The 20,978-nt window shown below is 54.2% G+C and overlaps 1 protein-coding gene across 2 annotated transcripts; it reads left to right on the top strand.

The window, feature by feature from the left end:
- Positions 1 to 255: 255 nt before the first annotated feature.
- Positions 256 to 19,556, top strand: ZBTB41 (zinc finger and BTB domain containing 41). 2 transcript variants are annotated; one of them, XM_028531439.2, is made up of 11 exons: positions 256 to 357; positions 988 to 2,247; positions 5,296 to 5,503; positions 6,225 to 6,294; positions 7,057 to 7,204; positions 9,120 to 9,249; positions 12,853 to 12,948; positions 14,226 to 14,332; positions 15,631 to 15,736; positions 17,590 to 17,678; positions 18,856 to 19,556. In XM_028531439.2, exons 2-11 carry the CDS (start codon positions 1,119 to 1,121, stop codon positions 19,506 to 19,508), a joined length of 2,736 nt encoding a protein of 911 aa, XP_028387240.1. In that variant the 5' UTR covers positions 256 to 357; positions 988 to 1,118; the 3' UTR covers positions 19,509 to 19,556. The 2 variants fall into 2 exon arrangements, with proteins under 2 accessions (XP_028387240.1, XP_035871931.1); XM_036016038.1 differs by having other exon boundaries at positions 260 to 357; positions 1,079 to 2,247.
- The last annotated feature ends 1,422 nt before the right edge of the window (positions 19,557 to 20,978 follow it).

Below are 20,978 nucleotides of genomic sequence, written 5' to 3'. Positions count from 1 at the left end.
CACATCCCCGGGCACAACCGCCCCTCGGTGCGGTTTCCACGGGCTCAGTACCCGCGGGCCACCAGACCACGGCGAAAACCCGGGGGCACGGACCTAGCGCATCGCTAGGCGCCCCGCGCGGGGCCGGAGGGCTCCCCGAGCCTGCGCGCTCCCGGGCTCGCGCACATGCGCAGTGGCCGGCACCCAGGCCGCGCGCCCGGCTCCCGGCGGCGGGGCGGCGGCGCGCGCGGCTGACGTGTGCGGTGGGGCCCGCGCGGGGGGAGGGGGGCTGAACCCGGAAGTGGGTCGGCGCCGGAGCGAGCGCGCCCGGAGTGGAGCTCGGCGGCCGCGAGCCAGCGGGGGAGCCCTGGGTTCCCGGTAATGGATCCGTGGGGCGTTTGCCCAGGGACCCCGCGGTGGCAAGGGGAGCGGGCGGGCCGCGGGCGAGTGCCGGCTCCGCCGGGGCTGGGCCTGCAGAGGCGCCGGTGCTGGCGGGGGTCGTCTCTCCGGTTGACCCCACCGTCCTGCGCGGCGCCCTCCGTGGGGTCGTCTTCGCCGGGTGGTGTGGCCCGAGGGGCGCTCTCCGTCCACGAAGTCGTGCGCCTTGCCCGCCCCGGGAAAGCATGTTAGCGGAGAGACTTGCAGGTCGCAGCCGCGAAGGCCTTATTGTCGCCAGCCCCGCGCCCCTTGTCCACCTGCACCCGCGGTGGTCGGCGGGCGCCCCTCCCGGTCCTGCCCGCCTTTCCCCGCACTCTGTGCGTGCGTCCAGCCCCAGAGGTGCGCTCGGGCTTCCCGGACCATTCTTTTGTTGGTAGTTGTTTTTTTTTTTTCCTCCAGCGCGGCCCTCCGCGTTCTCCGCCCTGAAATCACAGCCACGAGCGAGTGGAAGCCGTGACTTTCTCATCATGTCCTTACGATTTAGAAAAGATTGGCGGGTGGCGTGCAGGATTTAGGGAGGTGGCTTTGCCGTGGAGCTAGCTGTCTAACGCGGTTCCTACTCTCTTGCAGCCATGAAACCCTGGGGCACGCCCCTCCAGAAGCTGTTAACCAAGACAATCTAGTGTTTTGTTTTGTTTTTTTCCTTGATACACCCCTTAAGGCACTTATGAAGTTTCCTGTTCTGAAACTGCTGTACTGCAATGAAGAAAAGGAGAAAGGTTGCTTCCAGTCTTGACGAGAAGATCCATCTGGGCTATCACAAAGATTCTTCGGAAGGACATGTGGAAGGGGCGTGCGACCCCCTAACCTACACCCATTGCACCGAGAGACCGGCTGCCGCCGAAGCTTTGCACCGTTACCAGGACCTGCCCCCGTCCCCAGATCAGAGGAAGCTTTTGAGCTCTCTGCAGTACAATAAGAATTTGCTCAAGTATTTAAATGATGATAGGCAGAAGCAGCCGTCTTTCTGTGACTTACTTATCATAGTCGAAGGGAAGGAATTCAGCGCACATAAGGTGGTTGTCGCTGTTGGGAGCAGCTATTTCCACGCGTGTTTGAGCAAAAACCCAAGCACGGATGTGGTCACTTTGGACCACGTGACACACTCCGTTTTTCAGCACTTGCTCGAATTTCTTTACACATCGGAATTTTTTGTGTACAAGTATGAAATACCTCTTGTTTTAGAGGCAGCAAAATTCCTGGACATTATCGATGCCGTGAAGTTGCTCAACAATGAGAGCGTTGCCCCGTTCCAGTCTGAGCTAGCCGAAAAGTCATCGCCTGGAGAAACCCTAAGCGAGCTGACCGCAAGGCTATCCACTGATCATCAGTGTAAATTCTGCAGCAGACACTTTTGTTACAAGAAGTCCTTAGAGAATCATTTGGCTAAAACCCATAGGGCCCTTTTGTTAGGGAAACAACATGGGTTAAAGATGCTGGAGAGAAGTTTTTCCGCCAGGAGATCCAAGAGGAACCGCAAGTGCCCCGTGAAGTTCGACGACAGCAGTGACGAGGAGGAGCAAGACAGTGCCGACGGGTCCGACACTTTGAATCCGGAAAATTTCGACCAGGAGAAGTCTGACGGAAACGATTCTGAGGATGCTGGCAGTGACTATAACGCCGAGGAGGATGAGCTAGAGGAGGACATGTCGGAGGAGGACTCGGACTCGGAGGAGCAAAGCGAGAAAGAGCAGAACGACGCGGACGAGGAACCGGAGGTCGGGGACGCGGGGGCGAGCGCGCGCGAGGGCCTGAGGCCCGTGGTCCTGCAGCGCAGCAGCAAAAAGATACTGCAGTGCCCGAAGTGTGATAAAACCTTTGACCGGATAGGTGAGAAAAGAGCGCTTGTTCCGCCTCTGGTCAGTTTCTTTTTAGGGCTGTTTTAAAGGTGATGATTAAAAACTGAGCTCGCAAAGTAAATTTTGCAATGAATTTTTGACGAGGGCGGGTCGTTGATTTTGAATACACAATTTATCCCGTTAGTGTAAATTCGTTGTGATTTCAGGAGTTAATTGAAGTGTTGATATATGTCTTTATTTTGTCTTCCTCGTGTCCGGGTGGGACAGATCATGAGTTCCTGTATTTGATATGGGAAACGCCAGAGTATCCGTTATGCTGAATACAGAGGTTCGAATGAGATGCTAATTTAGTTTCATAGATAAGTGCTATTTTTGAGTCATTATAGAGAATTGAATTAGGTTATATTAAATTTAATAATTTGCATACCATTTCCCCTTGAACTTACAGTCACATTTCCAGTGTCTAGTACTGTTTAGAACCAGGATGCTTCAGATTACACGAATATATAGCTGAGAATAAAACTGTACTGGATGTAATTTAATTTTGTAGGTACAGCCTTTTAGAAAGTGCCTAATTGGTAGGTCCTTTGATAGTTTATTAATGAGTAAATTAACTTTTCCCTTATTAGAAAAGTTTACATAGGAAATATGGTCTATCAGCGTAAGTTAAAAACATGTCAGTGGATATTTAAGTTCCAGAGATCTAATATTTGCTAGTAAAATGGTTTTTGGAGGTCTCTATGAACTGTTCCAGTGTGAACTTTCAAATTGCAACAATCACCCTATTTCTCTATAAATCAAAGTTAGGAAATCGTAGACTGTACCGCACGTGGCGGTGAAAGGAACAGGTGAGCGCGGCGTGGCCTTGCGCAGGTACTGGCTCCGTCTGCTGGGTGCCCGGTGTCTTGCAGCGTTGAGTTGCTGATGCTACCGGTGCAGGTGGAGGTTAGCTTTATAAGGTGTCGGCGGTCCCTGCCTCTCAAAGTATGTGACAGCGTACTCGGTGGCCTAACAGCAGTGACCTCACTTTGCTTTTATTATGCCTCTGAAGTTTTCTGGCCAAACCAGACTGCTTTTGGCACCCCAGTTTAGTAACTTATTACTGCTTTGCTGGGTGGCTCTGTACGGACATGAATAATAGGGCTTTTCCTGCATAACTCATTCGGAAGAACAGGTAAACTTGTTCAGCGTGGGCTGGGTGGATGCTCTTGCAGAGCTCCGAACACGCGCTGTGCGGGGTGTGGAGAAGAGAACAACTTTTGGGGGCTGAGATACACAAGCATTCCATCTTTCCGGTAGGTTCTCTTAGGGTTTGTGTTCTGAGCACATGCTTCCTGTCTTCTGCCTTCATTGAACCCAGTTCAGCTGGGGATGAGGTCACAGGTGGCGCTGTGGCCCAGCCCACGGGTCTCAGAGACGCTTTAGGAGAGGCGTGTGTGTGTGCGGGTGGGACCCGGGAAGCCATGCGTGGTAGTTCACAGTCACTGTTCACTCGGTCAGGTTCTTAGCAAAGAGACACCTGTTGATTTTCCTGAACCTGGCACTTCCTGAAATAATGTTATCACAGGGCATTTTGGGGTACTTCTTTTTTTTAATTAAAATAATTTTTTAAGATTTTATTTATTTATTTTTAGAGAGGGAAGGGAGGGAGATAGAAAGAGAGAGAGAAACATCAATGAGCGGTTGCTGGGGGTCATGGCCTGCAACCCAGGCATGTGCCCTGACTGGGAATCAAACCTGGGACACTTTGGTTCGCAGCCCGCGCTCAGTCCACTGAGCTACGCCAGCCAGGGCAGGGGTACTTCTTTTAATGTCCCAAGAAACTAGAGTTCTTTGCACATAATTTGGGAAAATACTGTTCAAGATGAAGTTCCTGATAAACTAGGAGGAAAGCCTTTTGCAGCTTTTTCTTTTAATACATTGATTATTTTTTTTAGCGTGTGAGGAAGGGGGGAGAGGGAGAAGGAGGGGAAGGGAGAGAGAGACACACACTGGTTTGTCGCTCTGCTTGTTTATGCCTTCCTTGGTGGCTTCTGGCCTGTGCCCTGGCTGGGGGTCGGGCCCGAGGCCTGGGTGTACTGGGGAGACCTCTAACCAGCTGAGCTACCTGGCCAGGGCCTTTTGCAGCTTTTTAAAGCAAGGGCAGCCCAGGTAATGGTGGGAATCATTAGGTCCCCGTATAGGCTTATTTCCAGTCCACCTTTCTGAATGTATTTTACATTACTTCTCTTTTACTCACCACTCCCCGCCTCTTGCTTCGCCTCACTGGGGCCGTGGACTTGCCCTCTGTTCTTAGAGAGAGGTTGGGGTTGGGATCATATCACGGTGGTTAGAAGAGCAGGAGGGGGGGACGTCCTGCCGCCTGCATTTTCACATCCAGATCTCGGGCCGGTCTGTCCTTTGTTTCCTCTGAGTAGGGGCGGACGGTGCGCCTAGCACCTTCTCCGGGGGCCGTTCTGAGGGTTGGAGGGGCCGTCCTCATGAACCGCTTAGAACACGTGAGGTTTAGAGGGTGCCCTGGGAGCGCCAGCTGCGGGCACCGTTCATCAGTCTGGTGCAGTCGAGCGTCTGCCTCGCTGGCCAGTGTGAATGCACTCTGAAGTGTTCTGTCGAGTTCCGTCCCCGCCCCCCAGTGCCAGCCAGCTACACCGAGGGGCCGAGTCTGTGCACCCCGATGACCTCCAGTTTGCAAACACAGATCTAAGTCGTAATGTCGCTTACCTCTTCTTTTATAAAATCTGCCTGCTACTTGGGACGTCTGTGGAAGCTCCTTCCAGGTTTTACCTGGAGACACGCAAGAGCACCTGTCCCCAGTGAGGTGCAGGGTTAAAGCTCAGCCCTCGAACACAGCAGGGGCAGTGGGGACCCGGGTTTTCCAGGAAAGATGTATTCTGAGCAGTGAACTCAAAACAATAAGGCTCTGAGGTTTATCAAAGTTGTAAGTTTAGGGAAGGAATTTTTTAGGTGCGGGTATTATTAAGTAGGCTATTAATCATGAGGTTTTTTTCCTTTCCACTGTCAGATTTCGATCACTCTGGTAAATGCGCTGAATTTAATTGCACACTCTCTCTTTTTATAGGGAAATATGAGAGCCACACACGTGTTCACACAGGTGAGAAGCCCTTTGAGTGTGATATTTGTCGCCAGCGCTATTCGACAAAGTCTAACCTAACTGTTCACAGAAAGAAGCACAGTAATGAAACAGACTTTCATAAGAAGGAGCACAAGTGCCCTTATTGTAATAAACTTCACGCAAGCAAGAAGACGTTAGCCAAGCATGTTAAGAGGCAAGTATTATCTTGCTTCCGTAACGGACTTTATCGTGCCTTCGAGGTTCCATGCACACAGCGAGCTGAGGATGCCCGCCGGCCCGGCTCGTGTGCGGCGCCTCCGCCGCTTCCCGTTTTGCAGGCCTCGGGTTGCTGGGGGCAGCAGGGGTCGGCTACTGCACTCGCGTGTGTCCTTAGTGCCAGTGAGAGGGATGCCTGGCGTTGAGACGGCCCCTCGGCCCGGGCCGCAGAAACTTACTGTGGTCCTGTGTTCTGTCGTGGGTTTCGGCGAGTCCGTTCTCAAGGCAGTGCGGTCTTAGAACGCTGGGAAACTTATTCCCCAGGCTCAGCTGGGCCTTCGGTGGATGAAATAAAAATTTGTGAAAGGGTATTCAGTATGGTTTGCATATTTAACTCTAAGAAATTAAATTTACTGAAACCTGGCCTAAAAAAAGAAAATCAAGTCAATTCCCTTGAAGATGATCTGTGAATAGTTAGGTCCCCGAGTGTATTTAAAACACGTCTAGACTTTTCTTGGACGCTCGCTGCATAAACCGAGGTGTATCCATTCGTTCGTTGAGTCGGCACTGGTGCGCCCACCCTTCCAGTGCGCGTGCGTGTCTCTCTGTGTGAGAAAGGAATCTCTCTGGGTCTCGTCGTCACTGTCCTCAGATTCTACAGAGTATTGACTTGACTAATGTAACCTTTTTAAAATAATCTTTTTATTTTTCTTTTCCAGATTTCATCCTGAAAATGCACAAGAATTTATTTCCATTAAGAAGACTAAGAGTGAAAGTTGGAAATGTGATGTAATAGCCTTTAATTTGCAATAGAAAACCAGACCAAGTATAGCAGTGCCCCCTGGGAAAGCCATGAGATTCTCAAGTCACAGAACGTGGCTCGGCTCCCTTGCGGGCCTTTCCTTCATGCAGTGACGCCCTGGCATCTTGATAAGTGAAGGCCCGTGTGGGCGAGTTTTTAGAGGACACCCTGACAAGCCGGGACCCCAGCTTTAGTTTAATGCAATTGCCCCGCCGTGTATTCGAGGTTGTGCGCACACTGTGACGTCAGGGTGGTGCAGGCCAGTCCATTGTTGCAATTTCTCCTCCATTTCCGATGATCTGCTGCTACCTAACAAACCACCTCAAGTCCCAGTGGCCTTCAGTAATCAGTTATTGTATCTCACCATCTCATGGGTCCTTAATACAAACTCGGGGCCGGGCTCTGCTGGGTGATTCTTCGGTCCCACTCGGTGTCAGCTGAGGTCACCTGGTCGTGTGCAGCTGTGGGTGGGCTGACCTGGCGTGGCTTCCCCCCCAAGTGGCTTTGCTCCCTTGGCCGACAGCGGGGAGCCTGGTGGGGACGGGTGGCTGGGGCCCTGGGGCTCCTCCGCTTCAGTCACGTGACGGGCGGCTCGCGCTTCCGGCTGGCCCGGCCGCCGGGGCCCAGGAAGCCTCTGCGAAAGCCACAGAGCTCTTCAGCTGCTCTGAGCCTGGGGGCTTGTTCCTCGTCGTGAGCTTTGCACTTTAATGTCTAATTCTGGCTCCCACGGTGTGTGCGCGTTCTTTCAGATTTGCAAGAAGTCCTTCACGCGGAGACCCCACTTGGAGGAGCACATGATCCTGCACTCGCAAGACAAGCCGTTCAAGTGCACCTACTGCGAAGAGCATTTCAAGTCGCGGTTCGCGCGGCTCAAGCACCAGGAAAAGTTCCATCTGGGTAAGCGCGTCGCGTTGTCTGAACGCAGTCACGGCCTCGTCCGCTGCACAGCCGCCGTGGAGCCCGCTCCGGTGCGACCCGCGGGGAGAGGCGTCACATAGGTTGGGGGTCGCGGGGTCACGGGGCAGGGGCTCCGCATCTGCTGCAGTTCCTGGAGACGAGGACACGCGTCTGTTTGCTGATTTATCGTTTCGGAGGCCCGTGCGTCCTGCACTGTAGACTGCGTTTCTTCCCCGTTGATGGCTGGATGGCTCCCCGAGTGCTTGGGAGATGGCTTTTCTGTGTCGGGGAATGCTCGGTTTTCAGGGGGCGCAGTAAACTTAGTCTCCCTGGAATTCAGTGTCCCGTTGGATGAGTTCTGCCTGCCCCCAGTGCCTGTGGCCACGCGGGGACTCGTGGTCTGGATGGCGGTGCAGCCAGGCGCGGTGACTGACGACCGGTGATGAGTGACTGCCACGCCGACCGGAGGCCTTCCGGGCCTGGCGGTGTGCCCACGGACAGCGTGGGCACGAGCGTGTGCCCCGTGCTCGTGAGGCTCGGGGCTAACGTAAAGCCGGCAGGGGGAGTGAACCCACACAGCAGAGAGGAAGAGCGTAGAGAGACAGCGCAGCGCTGTGCAGCAGGTCGAACCACAGTGAGTTAAATTTAATTACGAGTGAGTACGGAGTGGCAGACACGAGGGCGATCTGACTTTCCCTGTCACTGGGGAAGCTCTAAAACCGCCCAGGAGCCACACGCATCTTGCAGACGGACGCACTGGCACGTTTGGGTGGGAGCTGCCGGGTGGAGGAGGCGGAGGAGGGGCATTTCAAGGCAGGTCGCCTCACACAGCGCGGGGACGCGGGCCCCGATGACCGCCTGCTGCAGGGTTAGGGAGCGGAGAAGAGGCTCCTCCTGTGGGAGGTGGGGGAGGGAGGGGCTCGGTGAGTGCACGTGCAGACACGCGCGACCAGGCGCCCCTGGAGGTCCTCTCCCCATCTGTCTGCCGTGCGTGAAGTGTGGGGGTTCTCCGCGGGGCGTGGCCTCCGAGCGGCTCCGCCCACCGACAGGCTTCTGGATTCCAAAAGTGCTCAAACACTGTTTCTTCCCATCGTGCTGCCGTAACGAGTTCTTCATTAACTGATCCACTAACTCCCTTTTCGGTTTACTTTTCCACGTTCTGAGGCATCTTCCAAATGCACAGCTTCCTTGAACAATACGCTTTCAAACCCTGAAAGGGTTCATTTTCCCAAAGTTTTGGGAAAACTCTTCATTTTCCCAAAGTTTTTCATCGCTTCCTTATCCCAGACATTCAGTGTGAAACATTCGTGACTTTTTCCGTCTGATCTCCGTCTAGGAACTGGCGCTTCAGTCTGTGGACTCACTAGTTCATTAGCGTTTATTGTGTTAGATGCCTGCGCTGGACTTGGCTCTAGGGGCTCGGACGTGATCGCCGATCGATCTGCCTTCTAGGGACCGACGGGAAGAGAGAGCTCTGGAGAGAACTCTGGCTGTGTTGTGCGATTGCACACGCACTCACGAGAGCAGGCACACACCCATCACACACTCGATGGGAGAAAGACCCCCGCTTGTAGCTGCCGTGCCTTCCTGGTGCGCCCCCTTCCGGTCTGTTCCCACAAAACCCTTCATTTCTGCAACTTCGGGTCACCAGATGTGTGGGCTTCCTCCCCACGCCCGGAAGCGCGTCTCCGATGGCAGCGGGGTGTCCTGCAGCTTAGCTCACTGGTTGGAGGCAGGGACAGACCCCACCGGTTAAGGGCTCAGTCCTGCAAGCCCACCCCCCACCCCCACCCTTGGTGCCAGTCTCCAGTAGCGGGTCCCCAGGCGACTCACAGCCTCTCTTTCCAGGTACCAGTGAAGGGGGACTTGGAATCGACTCTCTCACCTCATGTGCACACTGTTCTTTCCTCTTTAGGTCCTTTCCCGTGCGACATATGCGGGCGCCAGTTCAACGACACCGGGAATTTGAAACGCCACATAGAATGTACCCACGGCGGCAAGAGAAAGTGGACTTGCTTCATCTGTGGGAAGTCAGTGCGGGAGAGGTGAGGAGCCGTCCCGTCCCAAGACCCGGGACAGTGCTGGCACTGCCGGTGGCAGTGACAAAGGCGGGGCGCAGGGGTCAGAGCAGTGCACGGCACAGGCACGTGAACTGTGCCTTAATTTAAAATGTGAAGGTAAAAGAAGAAATTATATAAAATGTTACAGAAGACGCTATAAAGTCAGGATTCGTGGGTTTAGGTGAATGTAACGTAGATACCGTTTTGTCTCTGCCTGAAGTCACACTAGAAATACATTAAAGCTACTCGTTTATTTATTTATCCTAAAGACAGTAAGCTGCAGAGACAGGGAGAAGAGAAAGGGAGCGAGAACAGAGCAGGTTGGAAGCCTGAAAGCCCGTGGATCCGAGATAACCGACTCAGAGACCTAAGGAAGCCGAGTCCGAGGCGGCGGCGCTGCAGACGAGGGGAGGCTTGTTTTCGTCCCGGGCGAGGGGACAGCAGCGGCAGCTGCCCGGAGCCAGAGCTGGGGTGGAGGCGAGGCGGAGACAGGAGCCCGGCAGCAGAAACAGCTCCAGAGTTCAGATCGGCGCTTCTCTCCGTCCCCCGCAGGGGCCCCTGTGGGGGTGCCGCCCTTTCCCAGAGCGGCGGGTGTGGGCACGAGTCCTGACGGCCGAAAGCAGCGAGCCCGGGGCCTGGTCCCTGCTGACCTCGTGGACTATAGATTTTATCTTCCAGGCAGAAGATTAGAAAACACTTTCCCGGAAATCTGAGCAACCAACGGGCAAACGTGTTCCCTCCCGAGTAGGCCACCCGGACCGCCGGCCGTGAAGCAGTGGCATCCGTGCCCACCCGTGCCGTGGGCCTCCCTCCCCAGCTCTCGTCCCGGCAAAGCACACTTCGTGGTCCTGCAGCGGAGGGCCGCCAGACGCAGAAGGGGAACAACTCGGAATGTGGAGGACAGATCTCAACGCAAACAGATAAACAAACAACACCCGAGGGAAGCAGATTCTGCAGGACAAGAAGTAAACAGTTGTTATTGATGCTCCCAGCTGAAGATGCAGCAGCCACTAAACAAGAACAGGATGTTGCACAAAAGTCACCGACCTCAGGAATCGGGGCTCCCAGAGACGCAGAGTGTGATGGAGACAGGACAGACGTGACGGAAGGGCTGAAGGACCAGGTGGAGAAAGTCCCCCGACACGCAGACAAAAAGGTGCAGGAATGTGACAGAAAGTGTGGAACTTCAGCTGACCGGGCAAGAGGTCCAGAAAGGAAGAATGGAGAAAATGAATTAAAAAAATCGTCGAAATCATTCAAGATGATGTCCCAGGACTGAAGGCCATGAGCTGCCAGATGGCAGTGATTCACCAGGAACCCTGGACAGCACCGGCAGAGAATCCGCCAGGAGCCCTGGACAGCACCGGCAGAGAATCCGCCAGGAGCCCTGGACAGCACCGGCAGGGAACCCGCCAGGAGCCCTGGACAGCACCGGCAGGGAATCCGCCGGGAGCCCTGCCTGGGGCGCACGGCTGGCCTTCCGGGGCACTGCGGGCGAGAGGCGCCTCTGTTTCTGTCCCGGGAGAAAGCAACGAGCCCCGAGATAAGAATCAGACTACTTGGGCTTTCCCCTGCAGTTGTACTTTCAGAACTCTGAAGGGAAAGTTTCCAAACTAGAATTCTGTCTTTAGGCAAACTAACCATCAAGTGTGAGGGTGATAAGGACATCTTTCATGATGTCAGAAAACTAGCCTCATTGTACCCTTTCCCTGGAGGCAGCTAGAGGCCGTGCTTCCCCAGAAGGAGAAACCAGACCGAAGACAGAGGCTCCTGGAAATAGGGATCCGTATGCAGGAGCGAGGCGGGGCGGTCCCGGCGGGGTGGGTGGTGAGGCTCCCACCACGTCAGAGGCCTCGCCTTGGTGTGCGGTGGGTCTTCAGTCCTCACCACTGGTGACCCGTGCCACACTGCGAAGGTCCGTGCTGTTGCCCAATAACTGGGGACAGAAGGTCTGACGCAGAACCGCCCTGTGACGTTATTTCTAGCTGACGAGAAGTCGAGCAGGACGCCCGCCCTCCCGGCTGTGTGGGACGCATGGTGCCGGCGGCTGACCGCAGGGACAGTGCGGCTCGGCAGGCCAGTCTCGGGACCTCACCTGCGTGACCAGCCCTATGCCTGCTGAGCAGCAGCTCCTGTCCTCTCCCTGACCCAGATCCTCACCTGTCCCCCGCTTCTGCGCAGCCCCTGCGAGCTAAGGAGGTTCCCCCCTTTCCTGCCTTGCTGCTCCACTCAGCCGGGCACGTTGGTCTTGTTCACAGACTCTCTTTCATCAGTATGTGTGTGACAACCAGAGGTGGTTGCAGCCAGTGTAGCGGCCAAGTGCCGGGAGCAGCCTGCCTGCGTTGCTCCTTGCTCGTGGGTCTGCCACGCTGCCGGTGCCTGGGTGGTTCCGCTCGGGGTGGGGGTGGGGGCCACTTGGGGGGTGCTCCGCCCGGGGTGCACTCCGTTCCCAGGGCTTGTCAGCCACTCGGCCCACTGACCTGCTGGGGAGGGCTCTTGCGGACCCTCAGGGGAGCCATCGCCGACTTGGATGGGGGGCCCTGTTCGTGTTATCTTGTGGGCCCCTCGTCTAAAAACAGCGGTGCCGTTGGGTGTCTGCCCGCTACTCAGTGTCCCAGAGGCGCACGCTGTGTTGTCAGTGCCGTGCACCACGCAGGGACCACGCAGGGACCACGCAGGGAGCAGGGCAAAAGGGGGGGGTGCGTGCCACGGGGTTACTTCCGACAGAGGGAGGTGGGGAGGCTGGGGTTGGGGCACATGTGCAGGTACCCCAGCCTGTGCCTGATGTTTTTTAAACAGTATGTGTAACTCACTCTCTTCAGTATATTAAAGTTGCATAAATAAGAAATTGGAAATGCCACTTCCTTAAAGTAGCAGGGATATGATGGCAGAATAGGGAAATCAACACGCTGTGTTTATATGAAAATGCGTATTTGCAGGTTAATACGTTATTAAGGCTATTTCATGCATCATAAACTCCCTTCTGCCAAAAACAAAAAGCAAACGAACCCGAAGCCATCACAACCTTTCTGTGCGTTCATTTTAATATTGAATAGGTAGGGGTCTGGGAGTGGTTTCCGGGGCGTTGCCCACAGTGAGGGGTGCCCCTGCAGACCCCCGGGGAGGTGCCGGTGTGCCCGCTGACCCGGCCACCCCTGGCAGGCAGGTGCCTTCCCTTCAGCATCGCCTGCACGCTCAGCACACCCTGGACCGAACTGGGGAGGGAGAGGCAGCGGGAGCCGGAGTCCGCCAGGGCCAGGCGTGTGGCCTTGTGCCTTCTTCCCCCGATGACACTGTGCGCCCTCCACCTGGGGGCAGTCTCTGAGCGTTACACGGAACTGCTGGGCCGGCTGGGGATGCGTGTGGACCGGCCGGGGCCGCATCATGGTCCAGCTGGGCCCAGGGCGGGGGACGGAGGAAGGGAGTGACAGTGGTCGTGTGTGCTCCCTTCTCACGGGGACTGCGCTCGGAGGGGAGCGTCTGGTCGCTGGAACGCCTTCCCAGCGAGCTCTCTGGAAATGTGTGTTTACTCTATGCTGAACAGTCTTTTGTTTCAACGCACGTTTTTTTTTTTTTTTTTAAACACAGAACCACTCTGAAGGAGCACCTGAGGATCCACAGTGGAGAGAAGCCTCATCTTTGTAGCATTTGTGGGCAAAGTTTTCGTCATGGAAGCTCGTACAGGTAGGTCGGGGCGGTTTTGTCTTTACATTAAGGAAGGTAGAATTATGCCTTCATTTTCATTCCATGTTTCTTATCCGTGGTTTGGTTGTTTGCTGAATTAAAACATTTCCTAGCATGTACAATAAGCAAAGTTGTGCAAAAAAACTTTGTAGACTTCTCCCCTACACATATGAACACTCTTCATTCTGGAGTATAAAATATTGTTAAATATTTCCTCGCCACTGAAGTCGCTGGGTGCTTTACTGCCTAAGTCATTGTCATTTAACAGTTTATGTCATTACTTTTCTTTGAATCAGATTTATTATAATTCTAGTGTTCTGGACTTCATGTATTTCCTTGTTCTCTTGTCACAGAATAGTTTGGTATGAAAATATGGCAAAATGGAAAACTTCAGGATTCTCAGTTTTCAAAAGTCTTTGTTGGTTTAAACTTATGTAATTATTTTTATAACTGAATCCCTGACCACATTTGGAGTTTCTTAAAAGTGTCTTTCTGAATACATAGGAAGGGATTATGTGCGAGATATATGTACAACTTAACTTTTATTAACGGTGCTGAAGGATTTTAGTCTTAGCCCTTTGCTGTGCACCCACTCCTTTGTGAGCTTCTTCTGTTCGAGCTGAAGCAGAGGACGTCCCCTTACGTGCGGTTCGGTCTGCTGAGAGGTTTTAGTTACAGCGGAGCCTCGTGAGGGGCGGATGGAACGGGGAAGCCCTTCGTTCCCTGGGACAGACAGACAGACGCGGATGGAGGGCTGCGAGGACGATCGGCACCTTTTATTGTGTGTCCTCGGGTGACTGGGGAATGAGCCGCATTCCATCCGGCTGACTGCGGAGGACGGCAGTACAGTGTGATTGTCAGACAGCGGACGAGTTCTGGGGGCTCGGGACTCCAGCTGCCGGCTCAGACGTGAGCCGCCGGTCACCCAGCAGGGCCCCTTGGGTTCCTTCTGGGTTCTGGTTCCTTCTGGATTCCTGCCCGCCCTCACCGTTGCTGACTCCACCTGCCAGGCAGAGGGACTGGCGGTTTGGCAGGTTCGGTGACGGGGAGGAGGGTGGAGAAAGCCAGGAAGGAGTGTGGCCCAGGTCCAGTGGGCCGGGGCAGGGGTAACAGTGCTTCTTGAAAGAGGGGAGTGGAGCAGGAGGCCTGGAGCCCGGTGGTGTTGGCCAGGCTGCGGGGGGAGACCCCTGCCCCTCCTGTTCTCGAGTGGGGGTGGCCAGGCTCCCTTCCCTCCCGCCGCCGCCCCTGCCCTCAATCTTCCCCTCCTCTCCCGGCAGGCTGCACCTCCGGGTCCATCACGACGACAAGCGGTACGAGTGTGACGAGTGTGGGAAGACCTTCATCCGTCACGACCACCTCACGAAGCACAAGAAGATCCACTCAGGTAGGGCCCACTGCGCCGTGTGTGCGCGGCCCGAGTTCTGGGGTCTGGGGTGGGTTGGCCAGCCGGGGCTGCTGTTCTGACCACAGCGTTTTAGGGGCGTCTGAAAGGGGCGTGATTTTATGGCTTGTTTTTCTTCACTGTCATTTTACCCATCTGGTCGCCTTTTCTGACTACAAACCATATTTTAAAATTGTTTTAATGAAAACACTTAAAACAGGCATTTTGCCTGTACGGGACATTTGCAGCAGTTGCTGCCAGCAGCCCCCGAGGGGGAGGTGCCAGCCATTCTGACTGCGGCGGAAGGAGGTTAGCAAAGCTGAGACGTCTCAAGACACATGGTTGTCACTGGGTGTTAAAGTTCATGTCACAGTGAAGTTTTGAAACCAGTCTTTGGAAAAGGGGGCCTGGATCATCCGGATCAATTTCCGATCTCTTTCCTGTACTTGAAGTTTGTGTGTCCTGGGGGTTGCTCCCCACCTTCCTCTCGGGCTGGCGTCCAGGCAGGGTTAAAGAGGACAGGGTTAAAGAGCTGGCACGGGGGGCCCAGTGGAGCAGCAACAATGACTGTCGCTGCAAACGCAAGTGCTGCCTGGGTAGCTGGCGGTCCTCACGGTCGGTCGGAAATGGCCCCCGAGAGGCTGGCTGGGTCGGGACAGTAAAGGTCTCAGTCACTTTTCCCACTGGAATTGCACATTTCCATTTCTAGGTGGAGAATTCTAAATTTCCCATTCTAGAGGCCACAGGGTTAGATTGCACGCTGGGATTAAGTTGAGAAAGCGACTTTGGAAGGGCAGGTCTTTGCTACCGAGTGTAAGAAACTGGCCTCATCTAGAGTTTCCCTGCATGTCTGTATTTTGGCTCACTGCACTTGTAAGCAGTCCCCACAGGTGAGCAGTCTTTTAACCACAAAGTGCAAAGATCGGGAAGTGTTCAGGTCCGTTTTATAAGCAGTAAGACAGCCTCAGCTGGATTGTGTGTGCGGCCCTTGAAGGTGTTTGATGTCCAGACGTGCATGTCTCCCGCCCCCCGAGCCCTGAGTCCTGGAGCGGTGCCCTCCTTCCTGCTCTGTGACACGGGAAGGCAAGGGGCGCAGTCTGCCACAGAGGACCGTGCCCCTGAACTTGAGCTTGGGCCCCTGGGGGCGGTGTCTGAGTGCAGAGGGGAGGCCCACAGCCCGGAACCGAGGGCGGCCTGCCGTTCCGGGGTGCACCTCCCCGCCCTCTCCTCCTGCTGGGCACCGGCGTCTGGGGGAAGGAAACTGCGGTGCCCGTTGTAACCCAGACGTTTGGGTCTCCAAGGTGAGAAGGCGCACCAGTGCGAAGAGTGCGGGAAGTGCTTTGGCCGCAGGGACCACCTCACCGTGCACTACAGGAGCGTGCACCTGGGAGAGAAGGTGTGGCAGAAGTAAGTGAAGAGGCGCAGGCTCTCCTGGGGCCGCGTGGGCTGCGTCTAGGCTGGGGGGTGTTGCCCCATCTCACGGTTCACTTTGTCTGTGTGGGGATAGGCCGGTCACTCAGCTCTCCTCTCGCCACCGTAGCTTCTCTGCAGACCCCAAGGAACTGAGAACGCGGTTCCTGCCTGTTCTCAGTCGCTCAGAGGCGAGGAGGAGACGGGAAGGACGAATGCAGACTCTCGGCATCCTTTGGGCAGCTCATGGGTTCAGCTGCCGGGGTCGTGGAGTGCATAAACACACTGCCTGTGGGCGATGCTTAATGAGACGGCAGTTATCCGAAGTGTTTGTAGTCACACAAGCTTTTGAAAGGGTGTTTTATCTGAAGGAGGCAAGCACTGTCCTGAACACCGACTGTTCGACACAAGCTAGGTGTCCGAGTGGGACTGAGTTGCCTGGGCGAAACGTGGAATGAGCTCGTGCTCCTGACTAGGTGTTTGGAGCGAGAGCTCAGTAGTGGGCGGGGACTCAGTTCACCAGCCTCAGAGGAGCGCGGTCCGCACAGCAGAGCTCACCGCGTTCTCGTGCAGAGACTGGGGGCTGATGGGGGGCACCCCCTCGGGCAGCGCTGACTCCCACGCGGTGATTTACACGTTTGCATGTGGCTTCGTGCTCCCTGCACCAATTCCTTAAGCGATGCACTCAGCGTTGTCACTGTGCTCGCGTGCCCCTTAGGTGGCAGCCGTGCCCCGGAGGGCGGGGACAGGACAGCGCCCACAAGGCTTGTCGAGGAGGGGATGGGGCTGGAGCACACTGCCAAAGGGTGGGGACAGGCTCAGGCGTCACCTCCTCCAGAGAGCCCTGGACTGTGCTCCCCAGCCCCTTTGGGTCACCACACCATCGGTTTTATATTGCAGTTCAAATAGGTTACATAAACCACAGAAATTAAAATGAAAAGAAATGGAAGTTCTTAATTATTTTTAAAAAAGAAGATACTCGTCACTTGCTAACATAAATAGTACTTATGTGACAAGTAAGTACTTTACAAAACAAAACAGCCATTAAAAAAGAGTGGTATTGTTTTAGATTTTTGTAAATCTCTTCAATGGCTGCATTGTCCCATTTGGTCACGTGCTGTTTTGGCTGACGTGAATGAAGACAGTGCAGCCTCACTCAGACACGGGGCTGGGAGGGAGAGGAGTATGGGAGGAGCCCTTCCCTCGGGCACTTGTGGGTGCCTCTCCTGGCCGCTGCCCTACAACGACACAAGTGCTGCCTTTCCCACGGGAAGCAGCGGCACGGCGGAATCTGAAACAAGAGGCATGAAGTGTCCCCACCCCGTTACGGTTAACCTCTTGGTCTGCTGGCACTTGGGACGGTGCTGTGCCTGCCAGAACACCGTAGCGCTGTGCACGCTCATTGGGAAACTGGGGGTTCCCTGAGGTCCGCGGGTTTTCCAGACGTCAGCGTGTTTCGCGGGACAGATCACGGACCACACCTGCGAACCCCGCCTCCGCGTCTGGGGAAGAGGGGCTCGGGACAGGGGCAGGGGCACGGCTTCTTAAATTCTCCTGGCGGCCGGAGAGCTCAGATCTTGTCGCTGACACAAACCGCCCGTTTTCCCCCTGCAGTGACGGGCTCACTTCATTTAGTTTCTGGGAAAACGTCTGCCAAATTCTCTAGTCCGCCCCTGTGGCTTGCCCTTAACTCTTTCCAGGGAGGTGGTCTGTATTCCATGCAAAACGGGGCTGCCTGAGCTCACAACTCAGGCCCAGCGGTGCTGTCCTCGGGGACGTCAGTGTCCTTTGGTTGCGGGTGTCACTGGTTAAACTCACGCTGAAAAGGTCAAACCTTTTTGTTTTCTTAGATACAAAGCAACCTTTCATCAGTGTGATGTTTGTAAGAAGATTTTTAAAGGCAAGTCCAGTCTGGAAATGCATTTTCGGACACATTCAGGTAAAACCGAATGGGCGGTTTGTGTATATTTTGGTGTAATTATTCAGGAGTAAAGTATGAGCCTGTAAACTTTGTTGTTAAATAGTTTTGGTTTTTCCCCATTAAGATAGTTACTCACCGTGGGAAAGTCGGTGGCATGAAGGAGCAATGTCCTGGCCTTCCACTCTCTGTCACGTCAGCTCCAGTCCTGTGCACACCGCTCTGTGCAGTTTGAGGGAACTTTTTTCCGTTGGGAACTTACTCATCTCTTAGCTCTCATTTTCCTCTTTGCTTGTTTATGGGTCCTCAGTGTGTGCCTCTCTGAAGACATGTGTTTTCTTCTCCTTTAAAAGAGAAATTCAGATACGGCCTCATCGCCTGGGTTGCCAGGTTACCCCTGCACAGTTTTCCTCCGGGCCACTTGTCACTCAGAGGCAGTTGGAGTAGGACGATTTGCTTCCGCTGCTTTCCAGAATTTGCCATTTTCTAAACCCTGTTTCCCCCCCGGCGATGCTGCCGAAATTTGAAATGTAGACTGTGTGGGATTCTTCCCTCCGTGCTGTCCATGGTGGATATCCTGTGTAAATGAAGTTTTACACAGTTTCTAATGCTTTTCTTTCTTTTTTCGAAAAATTCACTTATGCATTTATAGCTTTGTTTTGTATTTAGTTTGCATTTTGTCAAACTGCTGTTCTGGGGGAGAAAAATAATCGCTTTCATCAATACCAGAACGGGCAGTGAGTAGATTTGGGCCATTTCAGTGGCCAAGAATCACAGTGAAGAATTTGTCACTGGTGCAGTGCCTGTGAAAACCAAGTTCCGCCTCTCTCCAAACGCGGCAGCCCTGATTTGGGGGAACTTGGAGGTTCTAGTGAGAATAAAGGCAAGCCGGGTGGCCCCAGCGGAGGTCTATCCGGTGCATCCCCGTGGGCTCAGCTCTGGGAGCTGGGCACCGCCCCCTGTGGGGCGGAAGCGGGGCTCACAGCTGAGACCTCCCCCGAGGCCTGGCTGCCCAGCGGCTCGGCCAGGACCCGAAGTGCAGCGGCCACTCCGCTCACCAGCCTGCAGTTTCGCGCTGGCGCACACCGTGCCTGCTTTTGTTAGTTCTTAGCAGAATCACATGGAAAGTTTGCTGTTTAAAATCACTGTCTCACCAAGCGCGTGTATCTTGCACTTAATGCCCTTGTCGTTCACGCAGGTGAAAAACCGTACAAGTGTCAAATTTGCAATCAGTCTTTTAGAATCAAGAAAACCTTGACGAAGCACTTGGTCATTCACTCGGACGCCCGGCCCTTCACCTGCCAGCACTGCACGGCCACCTTCAAGCGCAAGGACAAGCTGAAGTACCACACGGACCACGTGCACGGCATCAAGGCTGCCGACGAGCCCCTGGCCGCCGAGGACAAGCTCGGGTCCCCGCCGGCCGAGTGCCCGGCGGACAACAAGCTCTTCCGAGCGGAGGCGAAGCCGTACCCGGACGGGCCCAAAGGGTACCCGGCGGAGGCCAAGGCGATGCTGCCGCCTGTGCCCGCGGAGGTGTGCGTGCCGGTGACGCTGGTGCCCGTGCAGATGCCCGAGCCCCCGGGGGACCTGGGGCGGCACGCCGCCACCCTGCCGGTGCCCGCGCACGACCTCGTGTCGCCACAGCCACAGCCCGCAGACTTCCCGCGGGCAGCCGACCTAGCTTTCCTGGAAAAGTACACGCTGACGCCCCAGCCCGCCACCCTGGTGCACCCCGTGCGCCCCGAGCAGATGCTGGACCCCAGGGAGCAGTCCTACCTGGGGACGCTGCTGGGGCTCGACAGCGCGCCCGCCGTCCAGAGCCTCCCCAGCGAGGAGCACCGCCCGTGAGGCCGCTGGGCTCGTGGGGGCCGGAGGGGGCGGCAGGGGCGCGGGGGCGGCGGGGGATACGGGCGCCCGCGCAGGCGGCACGTTCATTCTCTTGCTCCCTGAGTACTCAGAACGGCTCAGCTCCAGAAAAATGCGTCTCTGTTTACTGAGCGTAGGAATATGGGGACGCGTGTTGAGGTATATTTGAAGTGAACATTTTTGTGATTTTAAAAGATTATTTAGTGCCAATTTTAAATAGTATCTCAAGTTTTTAAAAATTATTAGCTGTTGACATTACGTTTTTTTAAATCATCAGTGGAAATTTTACTTTTCTGTAGTCTTACTCCTCTCTTCTCCCTTCCCCATGTTCCAGAAAAGTTTAAGGACCATGTAGGTGGCAGGAAAATTCATGCGAGTTTACTGATAACTGAAGCTGTTCCTTATCCTAACGTAAGAGTCATTATTACTGCCTCCAGATTTTAAATAATTGATATTTTGAATTTGACTTTATAAGAAAGTCTTGGATAGTTCTGTGTTGTTTCGTTACCTGGCCATAATTTCAGGCTATCATTATCCTTTGGTCTTTTGATAAAGGCAAAGCCAGAAAGCTACCTGATGTAAGAGCAGCTTGCTCAGTGAGAGGTAGAATTGAAATAGTTATCCAAATTATTGGTTATGTGTAAGAAATGCAAATTATTATGAATAAGAAATCGTTCATACTAATTATGATTACTGTGAATAAGAAATCGTTCATATTAATTATGGATAGGAAATGCAGATGTAAGTCAGGGCATTAAATTACACAAGTTGGTAATGTGTTCAAAACAAAATATGACGGTTACCGTCCAAGCTAAGTTCACCTTTATGTTTTGCCGCTGATTCCGCATTGACGATGCGTCTTCATCTCAGTAAGGGAGGGCCTCACATTGACGCTACGTCTTCGTGTCAGTCAGGGAAGGAAACGAGATCTAATTAATGAGATTGATGGAGCTTCCTGGTCCCATGGACCTTGGCCCGCCGAGACTTGGGGAGGCAGAACCGGGGGATCGCACACCAGCCAGAACGTTTGTGTCTGACTTAACTCCACAGAGTTCACTTTAATGAAAGGGAACCACCGTGTGTACGCAGATTTACATGTAATCCAGATTTATTTTTGTTTTCCACGTAGGCCTGCTTTCTCATGATCCTTGTTTTTTCCTGTGAGACAAAAGTTGAGCACTTGGCGAAAGGAAATGGCAGTTACAGCAAAACCTAGCTGGTTAAAATGAAGTGAGGAAATAGTCAAATGCTAGGTCATTATAAAATACCTTTAGAGATGTGCACTTTCCATGTCTTCAAGTCAATTTGAACTTCGGCCAGGACAGTGTTTCCTAGGAGAGCTGCTTGGAGGACTAGAATGGGCAGGGTCGACTTTTCTTAGCATGTCCTTTGTATGTCAGTTACTGGAAAATAGCAATTTTAAGAGTTTTCTTTTTCCGTTTTGTTTACACT

This window comes from Phyllostomus discolor, chromosome 15 (assembly GCF_004126475.2).
Source record: "Phyllostomus discolor isolate MPI-MPIP mPhyDis1 chromosome 15, mPhyDis1.pri.v3, whole genome shotgun sequence".
NCBI lineage: Eukaryota > Metazoa > Chordata > Mammalia > Chiroptera > Phyllostomidae > Phyllostomus > Phyllostomus discolor.
Note: the sequence above shows the minus strand (reverse complement) of the source record. Positions and strands in the feature narration are given on the sequence as shown.

Coding starts and splice junctions, on each gene's coding strand:
- ZBTB41 (XM_028531439.2), top strand. CDS start 1,119: ATGAAGAAAAGGAGAAAGGTTGCTTCCAGTCTTGACGAGAAGATCCAT. Junction 7,205..9,119: donor CCAGGAAAAGTTCCATCTGG/GTAAGCGCGTCG, acceptor TTTCCTCTTTAG/GTCCTTTCCCGTGCGACATA. Junction 17,679..18,855: donor GCATTTTCGGACACATTCAG/GTAAAACCGAAT, acceptor TCGTTCACGCAG/GTGAAAAACCGTACAAGTGT.